This window comes from Pristiophorus japonicus, chromosome 17, assembly GCF_044704955.1.
Source record: "Pristiophorus japonicus isolate sPriJap1 chromosome 17, sPriJap1.hap1, whole genome shotgun sequence".
Taxonomy (NCBI): Eukaryota; Metazoa; Chordata; class Chondrichthyes; family Pristiophoridae; genus Pristiophorus; species Pristiophorus japonicus.
In genome coordinates this window covers 112193888-112211455 of record NC_091993.1, presented here as the reverse complement: position 1 = coordinate 112211455, position 17568 = coordinate 112193888, and the positions used below count along the sequence as shown (strand labels likewise).

Here is a 17568-nt window from a genome sequence, read left to right as displayed (position 1 = left end):
TGTGCCTGGTCCAGTTAACTTTCTGGTCAATGCTGACCCCCAGGATGTTGGGTTATTCGGCGATCGTAATGCCAATGGTAAGTACTGCAGGGAATCGAATACGGTAAGGGTGATCTCCTGGAATAGTTTCGATCACCTGGATGGGTTGGAGAGGAATTTTCCCAGATTTTTACCCCCCAATTGGCCTGCGTTTTTAATTTTTTTTGCCTCTCCTAGGAGATCGCAAGGTTGGGGTGGAGTGTGGAATGTTGCGGTGCAAGGGGTGTTACAGTTGTGTGGGGCGTACTGGTTGGGCTGGATGCTCTATACCTTTCCATCATTGTTCATAGGTTAAAATGTAACCTTCAAGGCTGCTGACTGAGGGCCGTGTGGCTCTTTGTTGGCCGCCGCAGACACAATGTCCCGAAATGGCCGCCTCCTGCGCTGTAGATTTCTATGCTTCTATAAATATCAAGGGCAGGTGGTTAGGCACTCTCGCTTGCTAGAAATGGTAATTGCCTGGCACTTGTGTGGCCACTTATCAGCCCAAGCCTGAATGTCGTCCAGGTCTTGCTGAAAGCTGGCATGGACGGCTTCATTTTCTGAGGAGTTGTGAATAGAACTCAACACTGCAATCATCAGCGAACGTCCCCACTTCTGACCTTACGATGGAGGGATGAAGCAGCTGAAGATGGTTGGGCCTCTGACACTGTCCTGAGGAACTCCTGCAGAGATATCCTGGGGCTGGGATGATTGACATCCAACAACAACCATCTTCCTTTGTGCTATGTATGTCACTAGCCAGTGGGGACATTTCCCCTGATTCCCATTGACATCAATTTTACTAGAGCTGCTTGATGCCACACTCGGTCAAATGCTGCTTTGATGTCACGGGCAACTCTCTGCTTATCTCTGGAATTCAGTTTTTTTGTCCATGTTTGGACCAAAGCTCTAATGAGATCTGGAGCGGAGTGGTTCTGGCGGAAACCAAACTGAGCATCGGTGAGCAGGTTATTAGTGAGTAAGTGCTGTTTGATAGCACTGTCGATGACATCTTCCATCACTTTGCTGATGATTGAGAGTAGACCAATGGGTTGGTAATTGGCCGGGTTGGATTTGTCCTGCTTTTTGTGGACAGGACATAACTGGGCCGTTTTCTACATTGTCGGGTAGAACATAAGAACATAAGAAACAGGAGCAGGAGGAGGCACATGGCCCCTCGAGCCTGCGCCGCCATTTAATACGATCATGGCTGATCCGATCATGGACTCAGATCCACTTACCTGCCCGCTCTCCATAACCCCTTATTGCTTCCACAGCTCTCTGAGGCACCGAATTCCACAGATCGACAACCCTCAGAGAAGAAATTTCTCCTCATCTCAGTTTTAAATGGGCGGCCCCTTATTCTAAGATTATGCCCTCTAGTTCTAGTCTCTCCCATCAGTGGAAACATCCTCTCTGCATCCACCTTGTCAAGCCCCCTTATAATCTTATACGTTTTGATAAGATCACCTCTCATTCTTCTGAATTCCAATGAGTAGAGGCCCAACCTACTCTACCTTTCCTCATAAGTCAACCCCCTCATCCCTGGAATCAACCTAGTGAACCACCTTTGAATTTCCTCCAAAACAAGTATATCCTTTCGTAAATATGGAAACCAAAACGGCACGCACTACTCCAGGTTTGGCCTCACCAATACCCTGTATAGCTGTAGCAAGACATCCCTGCTTTTATCCATCCCCTTTGCAATCTTTCTCCATTTAGTGTGCAAAATCAAAACACATGGTATTGGGGGCAGTGTACTGACTTGGATAGAGAACTGGTTGGCAGGCAGGAAGCAAGCAGAGAGTCGGGATAAACGGGTCCTTTTCAGAATGGCAGACAGTGACGAGTGGAGTGCTGCAGGGCTCAGTGCTGGGACCCTAGCTCTTTACAATATACATTAATGATTTATATGAAGGAATTGAATGTAATATCTCCAAGTTTGCAGATGGCACTAAACTGGGTGGTGGCGTGAGCTGTGAGGAGGATGCTAAGAGGCTGCAGGATGACTTGGACAGGTTAGGTGAGTGGGCAATTGCATGGCAGATGCAGTATAATGCGGATAAATGTGAGGTTATCCACTTTGGGGGCAAAAAAACAAAGGCAGAATATTATCTGAATGGCGGCAGATTAGGAAAAGGGGAGCTGCAACGAGACCTGGGTGTCATGGTACATCAGTCATTGAAAGTTGGCATGCAGGTACAGCAGGCGGTAAAGAAGGCAAATGGTATGTTGGCCTTCATAGTAGGGGATTTGAGTATAGGAGCAGGGAGGTCTTGCTGCAGTTGTACAGGGCCTTGGTGAGGCCTCACCTGGAATATTATGTTCAGTTTTGGTCTCCCAATCTGAGGAAGGACGTTCTTGCTATTGAGGGGAGTGCAGCGAAGGTTCACCAGACTGATTCTCGGGATGGCTGGACTGACATGAGGAGGGACTGGATCAACTGGGCCTTTATACATTGGAGTTTAGAAGGATGAGAGGGGATCTCATAGAAACATATAAGATTCTGACGGGACTGGACAAGTTAGATGCAGGAAGAATGTTCCCGTTGTTGGGAAAGTCCAGAACCAGGGGATACAGTCTTAGGATAAGGGGTAGGCCATTTAGGACTGAGATGAGGAGAAACTTCTTCACTCAGAGAGTTGTAACCTGTGGAATTCCCTGCCGTAGAGAGTTGTTGATGCCAGTTCATTGGATATATTCAAGAGAAAGTTAGATATGGCCCTTACGGCTGGGGGAATCAAGGGATATGGAGAGAAAGCAGGAAAGAGGTACTGAGGAAATGATCAGCCATGATCTTATTAAATGGTGGTGCAGGCTCGAAGGGCCGAATGGCCTACTCCTACACCTATTTTCTATGTTTCCATTTAAATAATAACTTTCTCTTTGATTTTTTTCTGCCAAAGTGCATGACCTCGCACTTTCCAACATTATACTCCATCTGCCAAATTTTTAACCACTCACTTAGCCTGTCTGTGTCCTTTTGCACATTTTTGTGTCCTACTCATGTTTTTCCTCCCATCTTTGTATCGTCAGCAAACCTGGCTACATTATACTCGGTCCCTTCCTCCAAGATTGTAAATAGTTGGGGTCCCAGCACTGATCGCTGCGGCACCCCACTGGTTCCTGATTGCCAATCCGAGAATGAACCATTTACTCTCTGTTCTCAGTTAGTCAATCTAATGCTAATATATTACCCCCAACCCCGTGAACTTTTATCTTGTGCAGCAACCTTTTATGTGGTACCTTGTCAAATGTCTTTTGGAAGTCCAAATACATCACATCCACTGGATCCCCTTTATCCACCCTGTACGTTACATCCTCAAAGAATTCCAGCAAATTTTCAAACATGACTTCTCCTTCAGTAAATCCAAGCTGACTCTGCCTGACCGAATTTTGCTTTTCCAAATATCCTGCTGCTGCTGCTTTAATAATGGACTCCAACATCTTCCCAGCCACAGATATTAGGCTAACTGGTCTATAGTTTCCTGCTTTTTGTCTGCCTCCTTTTTAAATAGGGGCGTTACATTTGCAGTTTTCCAATCTACTGGGAGCTCCCCAGAATCCAGGGAATTTTGGTAAATTACAGCATATGCATCCACTATCCCTGCAGCTACTTCTCTTAAGACCCTAGGATGCAAGCCATCAGGTCCAGGGGATTTATCTGCCTTTAGTCCCATTGTCTTACTGAATACCACCTCCTTAGTGATTGTATTAAATTCCTCCCCCCGCCCCCCCCCTCTATAGCCCCTTGACTATCCACTGTTGGAATATTGTTAATGTCCTCGACCGTAAAGATTGATACAAAATATTTGTTCAAGAGTATCTGCCATCTCCATGTTCCCCATTACTAATTCCCCGGTCTTGTCCTCTAAGGGGCCAACATTTACTCGAGCCACTCCTTTTTTTCTTTTTATATACCTATAGAAACTCTTACTATCTGTTTTTATATTTTGTGCTAGTTTACTTTCAAAGTCTCTCTTCCCTTTCTGAATCATTTTTTTAGTCATTCTTTGTTGGCTTTTAAACGCTTCCCAATCTTCTGTCCTTCCACTAGTTTTGGCCACATTTATGCCCTTTTTAATTGGATACCGTCCTTTATTTCTTCAGTTAGCCATGGATAACTATCTCTTCTCTTTCGTCCTTTTCTCTTCACTGGAATATATTTTTCTTGAGAGTTGTGAAATATCTCCTTAAATGTACACCACTGTTCATCAACCGTCCTACACTTTAATTTATTTTCCCAGTCCACTTTAGCCAACTCAGCCCTCATACCTTCATAGTCTCCTTTATTTAAGCTTAGTACGATGGTTAGAGATCCAACTTTCTCACCCTCCATCTGAATTTGAAATTCAATCATGCTGTGATCACTCATTCCAAGGGTATCCTTTACTAGGAGATTGTTTATTAAACCTGTCTCACTACACAGGACCAGATCTAAGATAACCTTACGCCCTTTCCTTTTCTCTGGAATATATTTTTCTTGAGAGTTGTGAAATATCTCCTTAATCTCCTTAGGTAATCTCTGTAGCTGTACTGGAACAGCTTGGCTAGAGGTACGGCTTCAGCACAATAGCGGGGATGTTGTCGGGGCCAAAGCCTTTGCTTGATCCAGAACTGCTCTGGCTACAGTTTATAAGGAAAAGATTGATTCCTGATCTTCATGGCTGTGACTGAGAGGTAGATGGAGAGCAGGCAGGGAAGTGGACCTGAGTCCATGATCGGATCAGCCAAGTTCCTAGGCTTCTATTTTATTCATGGGATGTGGGCATTGCTGGCAAGGCCAGCATTTATTGCCCTGGAGAAAATAGTAGTGAGCTGTCTCCTTGCACCAGTCAGTGAGGTGAAGGTACTCCCGTGATGTCAGGTGGTCCACCCATTTTTTATTATTTTTCCTAGCGGTTTGATACAACTGCCATTTCAGAGGGCAGTGAAGAGTCAACCACATTGCTGTCCCTCTGGTCACGTGCAGTGATCCAGATGAATTTTTACAACAATTCACTTGCTTCATTTCAGATTAATTTAGTAACTGAATTTAAATTCCAAAGCAGCCATAGTGGGATTTGAATTTGTGTCTCCGGATCATTATCCAGGCCTCTGTATTACTAGTCCAGTAACATAACCATTATGCTACTGTTCTGGTAATGCTGATCTAAAACTGCAGCTAGGTGGTGTACAACAGCATCCCAACATGACTGAAGTCTGAAACTTCAAATATAGGGGATGGAACCGACGTGATCCCTCTGGTTTCAGAGTGTTGCTATTAATCACCTCACCAGCTGGGAAGGAAGTCAGACATAATGTTGGGGGGTGGGGGGTAAACTCCTGATTTGTGGGGCATATTTATAAGTTTGGTATTCTGCCCATCATATTTAGTTGAGATGGTCAACTGTTGGTTCCATTCTTGATTGAGCAGCTTTATCAGAGGATGGAGACTAGGAATGGTTGGCCTGTTGGAGAGTAACGTTAATGAAACAATACAAGTGGATGCTTTCTCCCCCCTACCCTTTTTTTTTATAACCTTTCTATTAAAGTGCTTCTACCATCCATTCTCAACTTTTTTGCAATTTCACGAAGTTTTCCTTGCCGAATTAATTTTGCTGCAATAATGCACCTCTTTGCTCTGCCTAATTTTTAATAATGTTTATAAGCCATTAGACAGTTTTGTGCTATCAGTAATGATTTTGTCTTAACCTTAAACTGGGTACAGGCTAGTATGTGTAACAGGGCCCAGGAGGTGCAGGAAGGTCGTAGCGGAGGTGCGACGAGTGATCGAGGTGGAGGTTCGGCGAATGTTTGGTGCGGAGGAGCGACGAGAGATCGTGGCGGAGGTGTGGCAGATAAGGGCACAGGGTCCGTGCAGCAGAGCAGGTCTCCAGTCATCCTGGTTAACCAATGTGGAAGCAAGTCATCCTCGTTCGAGGGACTGCCTATGATGATGATGATGATGATGTAACAGGGCAGTAACACATCAAGAGGTTATACTAAGCAAGCCTAATGCAGTTTGTTGCCAAATAAACATAGAAAATAGGAGCAGTAGTAGGCCATTCAGCCTTCGAGCCTGCACCGCCATTCAATATGATCATGGCTGATACTCTTATCTATTTCAACATCATATTCCAGCTTTTTCCCCATACCCCTTGATACCTTTTGTCTAGAAATCTATCTATCTCCTTAAATATATTCAGTGACTTGGCCTCCACAGGTTCACCACCTCATCACAGTCCTAAATTTCCTACCCCATATCCTGAGACTGTGACCCCTTGTTCTAGACTTCCCCGCATCCAGTCTGTCCAACCCTGTCAGAATTGTATACGTTTCAATGAGATCCCCCCTCATTCTTCTAAACTCTACAGGCCTAGTCGGACCCAATCTCTCATACAGCAGTCTTGCCATCCTAGGAATCAGTCTGGCATCTGACTCCTGAGATGTTGATTCCTTGAAACTTTCTTGTCACTGCTTTCTCGGGTGGGCGGGTCTCATTTTCTCCCATGTTTGTGTCTCTTCTGCTATGTCTGAAATTATGAGGTGACGGGCTGCTCAAACAAAATACACCTAGGATTTGAAGGATAGTAATGGTGTTGATTTTCAGAATAGAATAGAATCATTTGTACCTTTGAGCACACTCTTGTCTCTGCCCTGCCACTACTGTTGGCCAGTAAACTCAGCTGTACCGGGACTGCTTCCAGTTGGCTTTTTATTCAAATGCTTTCTTTGCATATGACCTTTTTTATTTGGACATTTCCGTTCCTACGTTGAATGATGTATTACTCTTCTGGCAATGTTACAGCACAGAATTCGTCTGCAGTGATGTTTTCCTACACGTGAGCAGCCCTAGTCTAATCCCTCTGCTGCTTGTTCCATGTAGAATTTAATACTATTTTTTTGAACAAATATTTCACTCCCTTTAAAGAGAACTTACGGACTCGGCTTCAGCCCTGGTTTTAAAGCGGAGAGTTCCACATTCAAACTACCCTCGGTGTAGTGACAGTTGTTCTAACCCCTCAATATTTTATGATTATATTTAAATTCGTGGTCTCTAGTTACTATCTTGCAGACGAGCAAAAAACATATGATTCTGTTTATCTTTCTGTGGCCTTATTTACCTGTAATGTTGCCTTTTTAATGATCTGTATCTGCAAGCCAAGGTTCGAATGCTTCATTTAAAATCTTCCCATTTTGAGGTACATTTCTATTTATACTTCCAATACGTAATCTAAGTCTCATTGATGAAATACATTGCCAATTAGAGGATCTCAGTGATTTCACAAGTACTCGGCTGCTCTGTGTGTCTCTGTTAAATGGAATTGCAGCATACCATCCCACAACGCTCAATCCAAGTGTTTGTTTTGAAATAACTTTCATTTCTTCTCTCTCTTGCATCTCAGCACTGACCTGCACCTGATTGGCTCAAACATCATCTTCATAAAACAACTGGACAACTTATAAAGCTAGACATTCCTTCTGACCTTCATTACATAATTTGCCCCCAGTTTGGGGGAAGCCAGGATAATTGAAGAGCAGCTGCCGATTTAAAATTAATTCAGCAAATAGCATCCAATTTACCTCGTGCTTATTTAGAGCACTTCTGAGCTCTGACATCAAAAAGGGACAAGTTGGGTCACACACAGCTATACTGTAGCAACTGAGCATTGTATCCCGAATGATCTATGAGCAATGGCACGCGAGATGACTTGGTGATTGTTTCCGTGTGTAAAGATTTTTTTTAATGTTCGCTGTGATGGCTGGCCCTCTGCCTCTTTATGATGTTGATGTCGCTGATTTTTGAAACATGATGCTTCTTTGCATAATTTTGACTCCCGTTGCATCCTCCTTCCTTGCTTTTGGTTGTCTGGCTTGGGTGGCCTTTACTGAAGAGAGAGCTTTATCCAGAGGGCTGCCTTTAAAAAGAAAAGAGAAAGACTTCCATTTATATAGTACCTTTCACGACCACTGGACATCTCAAAGCGCTTTACAGTCAATTATGTAGTTTTGCAGTGTGTGAAACGTGACAGCCGGTTTGCGCACAGCAAGCTCCCACAAAGTGCAATGTGATAATGACCAGATAAACTATTTTTGTTGTGTTGATTGAGGGATATATATTGGCCAAGACACCGGGGATAACTTCTGCTCTTCGTAATGGTGCCGTGGGATCTTTTACGTCTACCTGGGTTAACGTCTCATCCGAAAAAAGGCACCTCTGCACTAGAGTGACAGCCTGGATTTATGTGCTAAAGTCTCTGGAGTGGGACTTGAACCCACAAACTTCTGACTCAGAGTCGAGGGTGCTACCCACTGAACCACAGCTGACACATGGTAACTGGTTTCCAGAGTTGTGCATTTTGTTGCCAGGTAATTTCCTGTGGTTTGCTGCACCTTTCAAAACCACTTGAGCAGCTTGGCCGTGGCGTTTGTGTTTTTTTTCTAGGACACGGTGTGTGGTTTTTTTGCTTGAAACCAAATCTCGTTTCCAGATGATACATTTTGTGGAATTGAAGAGCTCAATTGGTTTAAATCCAGAGTTCACCGATCCCCTGTACCAATCAATGCCATTCCATCCGGCAACAAAACACTTGTTTATTTCTGGAAAATAATTTGTGTTCAGTTTTTGAGTGTGGAAAAACTCCAAATTGAAACCAGGCAAACGTACAAAGGTGAACGAGCCGGTGCTCTGATATGGGGCCAATCATTGAGGGGTGCTCTGCAAAATAAAAGTTGTTTATCAAAACCGTTTACCTCTGCAAAGATCTGAGTGAGCAGTTGCAAAATCTGCCTTGAATGCTGCTTTTGATTTTGTACTCTTCTGGAAAATAAATGGTGGAACACATGAATAAATAATGTATTGAGATAAAGAATAAAGACTTGTTGGAGTCTCAAGCAGCTCAATACATTGGTTTCTTTCAGGGGTTCTTGTTAAGTTGTCCAGACAACTTAACAGCTGTACAAGAGAACTTTGCAGTGGATGGTATGAAGTGTTTTATTTTTTAAATGTCGCTACCCTGGTCAATGGGATCGTTAAATGAATGACACGGTTATTTTCCCAATGTTCTATGGACCCTCCATTTCCACTTCCCTTTCAAGGTTGCAAAGTGAGGAATTCCCCAGAGAAGCCTCTGATTTCCAGCATTTCTTCTGTTTTTTTTTACTTCAGATTTCCAGCTCTTGCCTCTATTTCCACAGCCTGCCTTCTTTGTGATGGCCAATTTCAGAATGTTATCATGATTGACAAATGGGGATTAAGGATTATGAGGGTCTATCAATATCACTAATTATAGCAATCCTGTAAATGTGATTGATCTGTTCCAATCAATGTATTTTTATTTATCATTAGCCACAGAAACAGCGCACTCGTTTCAAATCAATGTTTAGTTGCAGTGATCCACGTGAGTTGGTAGTGTGTCGTCACCATCCGCAATGTGTTGGATACGGCCACTTGAGAAACTCACGGTCTCATTTATAAATCTGTTGCTTGCACTTTGACCCGTTTCATTTCATAATTGCACTGCTGTTGACATCTTTATATATTATAGTTCCGAATGATAAGAATTATGGCTTCAAATGGTCATTGCCACTGAAAGGCTTGTGATGCGGCTGCCGGGCACATAAAAGCACAACATCTTAAACTCCCCGATGCTTGTGATCTCAGCTTGTGTTGCAGTTGGCCTCCACATCCGTGAGTTACGACCCTGATAACCTTTTAGAAATTACTGGCGAGGAACAGATAGGACTCAGCTGTGGATGGTCCCAGCAATTGAATGAGAAAGAAAGACTTGCATTTATATAGTGCCTGTCATGACCACCGGATGTCCTAAAGTGCTTTACAGCCAATGAAAAGGTACTTTTGAAGTGTAGTCACTGTTATAATGTAGGAAATGCAAGCTCCCACAAACAGCATTGTAATAATGATCAGATAATCTGTTTTTGTTATGTTGATTGAAGAATAAATATTGGCCAGAGTACCGGTATAACTTCCCTCCATTTCAACAGTGACTACACTCCAAAAGCACTTCATTTGCTGTAAAGCGCTTGAAGCATCCGGTGGTCATGAAAGGCACTATATAAAACCAAGTCTTTTACTCTTTGAAACAATGCCATGGGATCTTTTACATCCACTTGAGAGAGAGCAGACGGAGCCTCGGTTTAACATCCCATCTGAAAGTCGGCATCTCCCGACAGTGCAGCACTCCCTCAGTACAGCATTGGAGTGGCAGTCTAAATTTTGTGCTCAAGTCTCTGGAGTGGGATTTGAACCCACAACCTTCTGACTCAAGAGGTGAGTGTGCTACCCACTGAGCCACTGGCTGCGTGTGTTCTCTGCTGAAGAATGGCCACTCGGGCAATGTGCGACTGCCTCTGGAGCTGTATCCCTGCAAGAGTTGGTGCCTTGAAGCGGGGAGAAGATTGGTGGGGATGGAGAAGTGCGCACATGGTGTGTACCACGATATGTAATCACTGTTTGCCTGTCTGAGTGAAGGGTGTCTGGTGTGTCACTGTCCGAGGTCATGTAGAACATAGCTGACTGCAGAGCAACGGTCCTTTTACTCTGCCCTACTTGTGTGACCCAACTTCAGGGTTGTGCTCCCATTTGAATTGGTGTAATATTTTCCATGTCCTGTATCAACCACCCTTATGGCGATTGAGGTTACTGTGACGACTATATCAAGATGTCAACACACGAGCCATCGCAAGAGTCTATAATGTCTTCCAGTATCAATACTTTGGATTTCAGTGATTTTAATATTCAATCCACTGTCTGTTTCCATCATATAGCAGGGGATGAAGAAAGTGAAGATGAAAAAGGCCACAAAGACGCTCGTCAGAAAAGGCAAGCTGCGTCTAAAGCTGCAAGCAAACAGAGAGAAATCCTGTTGGATGATGGAGGGAGTGAAGAAGAGCATGAAGATGAAGAGGAGGCTGTTCAGGAAAGTGAGTGATACGATTTGTGCCTTTAGAAGGCTTCAATAGCATTTGTGTGCATGGTATGATTGCAATTGTGACCTCTGTTTGAATGATGAGATTGCATACTGCCCCCTGGTGGTTGAATAGTGAGATTGTAGTACTGTCCTTTTCAGGCTTCCATGTTAGCTGACATTGTTGACGCTTCTCTCTCCTCGGGTACTGTCCCCCTCTCCTTAAAATCTGCCGTCATCACCTCTCAAAAAAAAAAAATCCCTTGACCCCACTGAGCTTGCATCCAATCATCCAATCTCCAACCTCCCTTTCCTCTCAAGTCCTTAAACGTGTTGTCGCCTCCCAAATCCGTTACTATCTTTCTCAGAACTCCATGTTTGAATCCATTCAGTTTGGTTTCTGCCCCTGCCACAGTACCGAAACGGCTCTCATCAAAATGATCCCTCCTCACCCTTCTCGACCTGTCTGCAGCCTTTGACACGGTTGACCACACCATTCTCCTCCAACGCCTTTCCACCACCAGTCCAACTGAGTGGGGCTGTACTCGCCTGGTTCCATTCTTATCTATCTAATCGTAGCCAGGACATCAGCTGCAATGGCTTCTCTTCCCGTGCTCTCATCGTTCCCTCTTTGTCCCCCTATCCTTGTCCCCCTCCCATTTCTATCCTTGTCCCCCTCCCATTTCTCATCTATATGCTGCCCCTTGGCGACATCATCCGAAAAGACGTCGTTAGTTTTCACATTTGCACTGATGAGACCCAGCTCTACTTCACCACCACTTCTCTCGACCCCTCCACGGTCGCTAAATTGTCAGACATCCAGTACTGGATGAGCAGAAATTTTCTCCAATTAAATATTGGGAAGACCAAAGGCATTGTCTTCAGTCCCCGCCACAAAATGCATTCCCTAGCCATCGACTCCATCCGTCTGAGGCTGAACCAGACTGTTCGCAACCTAGATGCCATATTTTACCCTGAAATGAGCATAACTTTAACTGCCTATTTCCACCTCCATAACATCGGCCTTCTCTGCCCCTGCCTCAGCTCATCTGTTGAAACCCTCGTCCACGCCTTTGTTACCTCTGGACTTGACTACTCCAGCGCACTCCTGGCTGGTCTCCCACATTCTACTCTATGTAAACTTGAGGTCATCCAAAACTCAGCAGCCCATGTCCTAAATCGCACCAGGTCCCGTTCACTCATCATCCCTATACTCGCTGACCTACATTGGCTTCCGGTTAAGCATCGCATCGATGTTAAAATTCTCATCCTTGTTTACAAATCCATCTCTACCTCTATAATCCCCTTCAGCCTCACAAACCCCCCAGCCCCCGAGATATCTGCGGTCCTCATATTCTGCCCTTTTGAGCATTCCTGATTATAACTGCTTAACCATTGGTGGCCATGCCTTCAGCTGCCTGGGCCATGAGCTCTGGAACTCCCTCTCTAAATCACCTCTCTACCTCTTTTTCCTCCTTTAAGACACTCCTTAAAACTTACCTCTTTGACCAAGCTTTTGGGCATCTGCTGTGGCTCGGTGTCAAAAACATTTTTGCCTTGTAACACTCCTGTGAAGTGCCTTGTGACGTTTTACTCTGTTAAAGGTGCTATATAAATACAAGTTGTTGTAGTACTGCCCTCTGGTGGTTGAATGGTGAGATTGTGTACTGACGAAAACCAGGGTAATAGAGCTGATTTTGAGAGGCTGAGAATAGAACTTGGGAAAATAAAATGTACAACAATATTGGCAAAAAACAATGTAGAACAGCAATAGGAAACATTTAGAATGGTTTTCCACAGAGTGCTGGAACAATATATTCTGGTAAAAGGAAAGAACAAACTAAACGCTAATGAGATTCATTGGATGAATAAAGTCATAAGGGAACAATTGAGGATAAGGAAAGAGGCATACACTAAGTACATAGACAGCATGGGAGTGCATGATGAGGGAGAATACGAAAAGATTAGGAGAGAAATCAAACAACAGTTAGGAAGGCAAAGAGGAACGATCAAATTAAATTATCAAGGAACATAAAATAAAATAGTGAAATATTTTACAGGCACGTCAACAAAAAAGGAAGGTTGGGATGGGAATACGGCCATGAACGGATAGACAGAATAATACCACAGGTAACAATGCAGAGATAGAAGAATTATTAAATAATTATTTTGCTTCAGGGAGATAGAATAGGTGGACATGACATTGGATGATGAGATTAGTAATGAGATAAGTGCATTCAAAATAAAAATATTAAATAAACTAATCAAACTCACAGGATCCATGCACTTTAAAAGAATCCAGGGAAGAGATAGCAGAGGCATTACTACACATTTAATAATTCGTTAGAAAAAGGTGCAGTGCCAGTGGACTGGTGGGTAGCTATCCTGCCTCTGGTGCTTAGAGAATCATAGAAAGGTTACAACACGGAAGAAGGCCATCTGGCCCTTCGAGCCTGTGCCGACACTTGACTAGTCCCACCCTCCTGCCATTTCCTTGTAGTCCTGCAATTTTTTTTCCTTCAGATACTTATCCAACTCTCTTTTGAAGATAAAATTGAATCTGCCTCCACAACCCTTTCAGGTAGTGCATTCCAGATCTTAACCACTCGCTGTGTTTTAAAAAAAAAGTTCTTGTGTCGCCTTTGGTTCTTTTGCCAATCACCTTAAATCTGTGCCCTCTGGTTCTCGACCCTTTTGCCAATGGGAACAGTCACTACTCTGTTCAGACCCTTCATGATTTTGAACACTTCCATCAAATCTCTCAATCTCCAAGGAGAACAATCCCAGCTTCTCCAGTCCATCAACGTAATTGATGTTCCTCATCCCTGGAACCATTCTCGTAAATCTTTTCTGCTCCTTCTTTCACCATCATAAGCAGTCCCTCGAAATTGAGAAAGACTTGCTTCCACTCAAAGTGAGTTCTTAGGTGACTGAACAGTCCAATACGGGAATTACAGTCCTTGTCACAGGTGGGGCAGACAGTCGTTGGAAGAAAGGGTGGATGGGGCGTCTGGTTTGCCGCACGCTCCTTCCGCTGCCTGCACTTGTTTTCTGCATGCTCTTGGCGACGAGACTCGAGGTGCTCAACGACCTCCCAGATGCTCTTTCTCCACTTAGAATGGTCTTTGGCCAGGGACTCCCAGGTGTTGGTGGGCATGTTGCACTTTATCAAGGAGGCTTTGAGGGTGTCCTTGAAACGTTTCCTCTGCCCACCTGGGGCTCGCTTGCCGTGTAGGAGTTCCGAGTAGAGCGCTTGTTTTGGGGTCTTGTGTCAGGCATGCGAATAGTGTGGCCCACTTTACGGAGCTGGTCGAGTTGGTTAGTGCTTCGGTGCTTGGGATGTTGGCCTGATCGACAACACTGACGGTGCGTCTCTCGTCCCAGGGGATTTGCAGGATCTTGCAGAGGCATTGCTGGTGGTATTTCTCCAGCGATTTGAGGTGTCTACTGTATATGGTCCACGTCTCTGAGTCATACAGGAGAGCGGGTATCACTATAGCCCTGTAGAACATAAGCTTGGTGCCAGATTTGAAGGCCTGATCTTCGAGAACACTGTTCCTCAGGCGGCCAAAAGCTGTGCTGGCGTATTGGAGGCAGTGTTGAACCTCGTCCTCGATGTCTGCCCTTGCTGATAATAGGCTCCTGAGATATGGAAAGTGGTCCACTTGTCCAGGGCCATGCCGTGGATCTTGATGACTGGGGGGCAGTGCTGTGAGGCGGGGTCAAGTTGGTGGAGGATCTTTGTCTTACGGATGTTTAGTGTAAGGCCCATGCTTTCGTATGCCTCGGTGAAGATGTTGACGATGACTTAGAGTTCAGCCTCTGAATGTGCGCAGACGCAGGCGTCGTCAGCACACTGTAGTTCAACGACAGAGGATGGGATGGTCTTGGATCTGGCCTGGAGGCGACGAAGGTTGAACAGGTTCCCACTGATTCTATAGTTTAGTTCCACTCCAGCGGGGAGCTTGTTGAGTGTGAGGTGGAGCATTGCAGCGAGGAAAAGCGGGAAGAGGGGTTGGCACAATGACGCAGCTGTGCTTGATCCCGCTCCGGACGTTGATTGAGTCTGTAAAGGATCTGTTGGTCAGGATCACATGTTGCATGTCACCATGGAGCAGGCGGAGGCTGCGACAAACTTTTGGGGGCAGCCGAAACGGAGGAGGACGCTCCATATACCCTCGCAGTTAACAGTTGTAAAAGCCTTTGTGAGGTCAAAGAAGGCCATGTACAAGGGTTGGTGCTGTTCCCTGAATTTCTCTTGCAGTGGTCGTGCCTTAATCATGTCTGTTGTATCCCTTAGTGTGACTCTGGGTGAAGCTCCTCAGCCAGAGGGAGAAGACGGTTGAGGAAGATTCTAGCAATTACTTTCCCAGTGGCTGACACCAGGGAGATTCCTCTATATTGCTGCAGTCCCCTTTTTTAAAGATGGTCACGATTCCTGCATCTCTGAGATCTCCTGGCATGCTCTCCTCCTTCTAGATGAGAGAGATGAGGTCCTGCTCCTTCTTTAAGGCTTTCATAACCTTCCTAAAGTGTGGTGCCCAGAATTAGACACAGTACTCCAGTTGGGGCTGAACCAGTGTTTTATACAGGTTCATCATCATTTCCACACTTTTGTACTCTATACCTCCTTATTTATGAAGCCCAGGATCCCGCACGCCCTTTTAACTGTTTTCTCAACCTGCCCTGCCACCTTCAATGATTTCTCCACACATATCCCCAGGTCTCTCTGTTCACATACCCACTTTGAATTGTTGCATTTAGTTTATATGTTCTCGCTTTATTCTTTCTACCAAAATGTATCACTTCATACTTATATTGTTCTGCGTTAAATTTCATCTGCCACATGTCTGCCCATTTCACCAGCTTGTCTGTTTTCCTGAAGTCTGTCACTCTCCTCCTCACTGCTCACTATACTTCCAACTTTTGTATCATCTGCAAATTTTTAAATTGTGCCCTGTACACCCACATCCAAGTCATTAATATATATCAAGAAAAGCAGTGATCCTAGAACCGACCCCTGGGGAACACCACTATACTTTCCTCCAGTCCGCAAAACAACCGTTCACCACTGCTCTCCTGTCACTTAGCCAACTTTGTATCTAGGCTGCCACTGTCCCTTTTATTCCATGGGCTTCAATTTTGCTGGCAAGCCTATTGTTTGGTACTTTGTCAAACGCCTTTTTGGAAATCATGTATACTATGTCAACTCTCTCTGCTACCTCATCAAAAAAGCTCAATCAAGTTGGTTAAACATGATTTGTCTATCAAATCTGTGCTGGCTTTCCTTAATTAATCCACCCTCATCCAAATGACTTAATTTTGTCCCTGATTACCATTACTAAAAGCTTCCCTGCTGCTGAGGTTAAACTGACTGGCCTGTAGTTGCTGGGTTTATCTTTACACCCTTAATTGTAAGATTTTGGCCTGCCCTCTGGTGGTTGAATGCTAAGATTGTAATACTGCCCTCTGGTGGTTGCTAAGATTGTATACTGCCCTCTGGTGGTTGAAATGTAGGATTGTAGTACTGCCCTATGGTGGTTGAATGCTAAGATTATAATGCTGCCCTCGGGTGGTTGGTGCGATTGTAGTTGAATTATGAGATTTTATAATGCCCTCTGGTGGTTGAATAATGAGATTGTCTACTGCTCCCTGGTGGTTGAATTGTGAGATTATATACTGTCCTCTGGTGGTTGAATAAGTTATGATACTATCTGAGGGGTGGTGCTGTGTCTCTCAGACCTAGTCGTCCCTGGTCTCGAGTTAGCTGACCGTGGCAGTCAGTGGCTACAATTGGTGTTTGGAGGAAACATTAGCCAGTGCATAAACATCAGGTGAAAGGAGGACTGAGCTTAGCTGTAGTTCCTTCGATAGGTTGAGAAACTTCTGTCATTGACCATCTAGTCGCTCTCGTGTGAAGAACGGATAGTTGGAAGGAAGGTTGACTGGGAGCAATGGGGAAAACAAATTTAGGCCCTCTGGCTTATGACTTTCTGTGTTGTACTGTTAAGCCTCCTCATTGAAATGGAATAGATCTCACTTTCATTTTGTATTTGGGTTATAATTAGGAATAATTCTTTAAAGGCAAGGTTCTTTTAATGAAATGTACATGCAATTGTAGGCTTGAGTTTATGTAATGTGTTGGTAAATTAGAGTCTAAATTGCTTGCTGTGCAATTGAGGTGGAGGTATTTTATCAGAACTGAAATGCTGTGGTTTTATTCATGCGTACTTCTATATTCTGTGTTGGGGAAAACACAGACATTCTGGATGTAAGTATATTGCAAAACAACACCAAGGAATAGTTCCGAGATACTGTGGCACCAAGTCCTGCTCATATGGAGTGGTTTCCACAGTACCTGCAGAATAGAAATGCTTTCCAATATTTTCTGGTTGCTATATATTCCCCAATGACTGGGTAAGATATCACAAGGCAGGGAACGATTAACTGCATGACAGACCTGTTGTGTTGGGTGTCTGAGCCTCTGTAAGGAGCACTGCTTGTTGCTGTTGAGGTAAGTCCTGCTGCTGGTTTTAATTGAAAGGGAAACGTGTGTTTGGGTTAACAGTGTTCAGTAATTTTTGCTGCTTTTCTGATAGTATTATGTTGGTATCCTTTTTCAATCCTGAAATGTTCA

The 17568-nt window shown here is 44.3% G+C and overlaps 1 protein-coding gene across 3 annotated transcripts in view; it reads left to right on the top strand.

The window, feature by feature from the left end:
• The window catches only part of nucks1a (nuclear casein kinase and cyclin-dependent kinase substrate 1a), a 106160-nt gene that overhangs the window by 16696 nt on the left and 71896 nt on the right, over positions 1–17568 (top strand). For all 3 annotated transcript variants that reach the window (XM_070859083.1, XM_070859081.1, XM_070859082.1), the window contains one exon: positions 10792–10947. In XM_070859083.1, coding sequence (XP_070715184.1) covers positions 10792–10947 — 156 coding nt within the window. The remainder of the gene's footprint in view (positions 1–10791; positions 10948–17568) is intronic.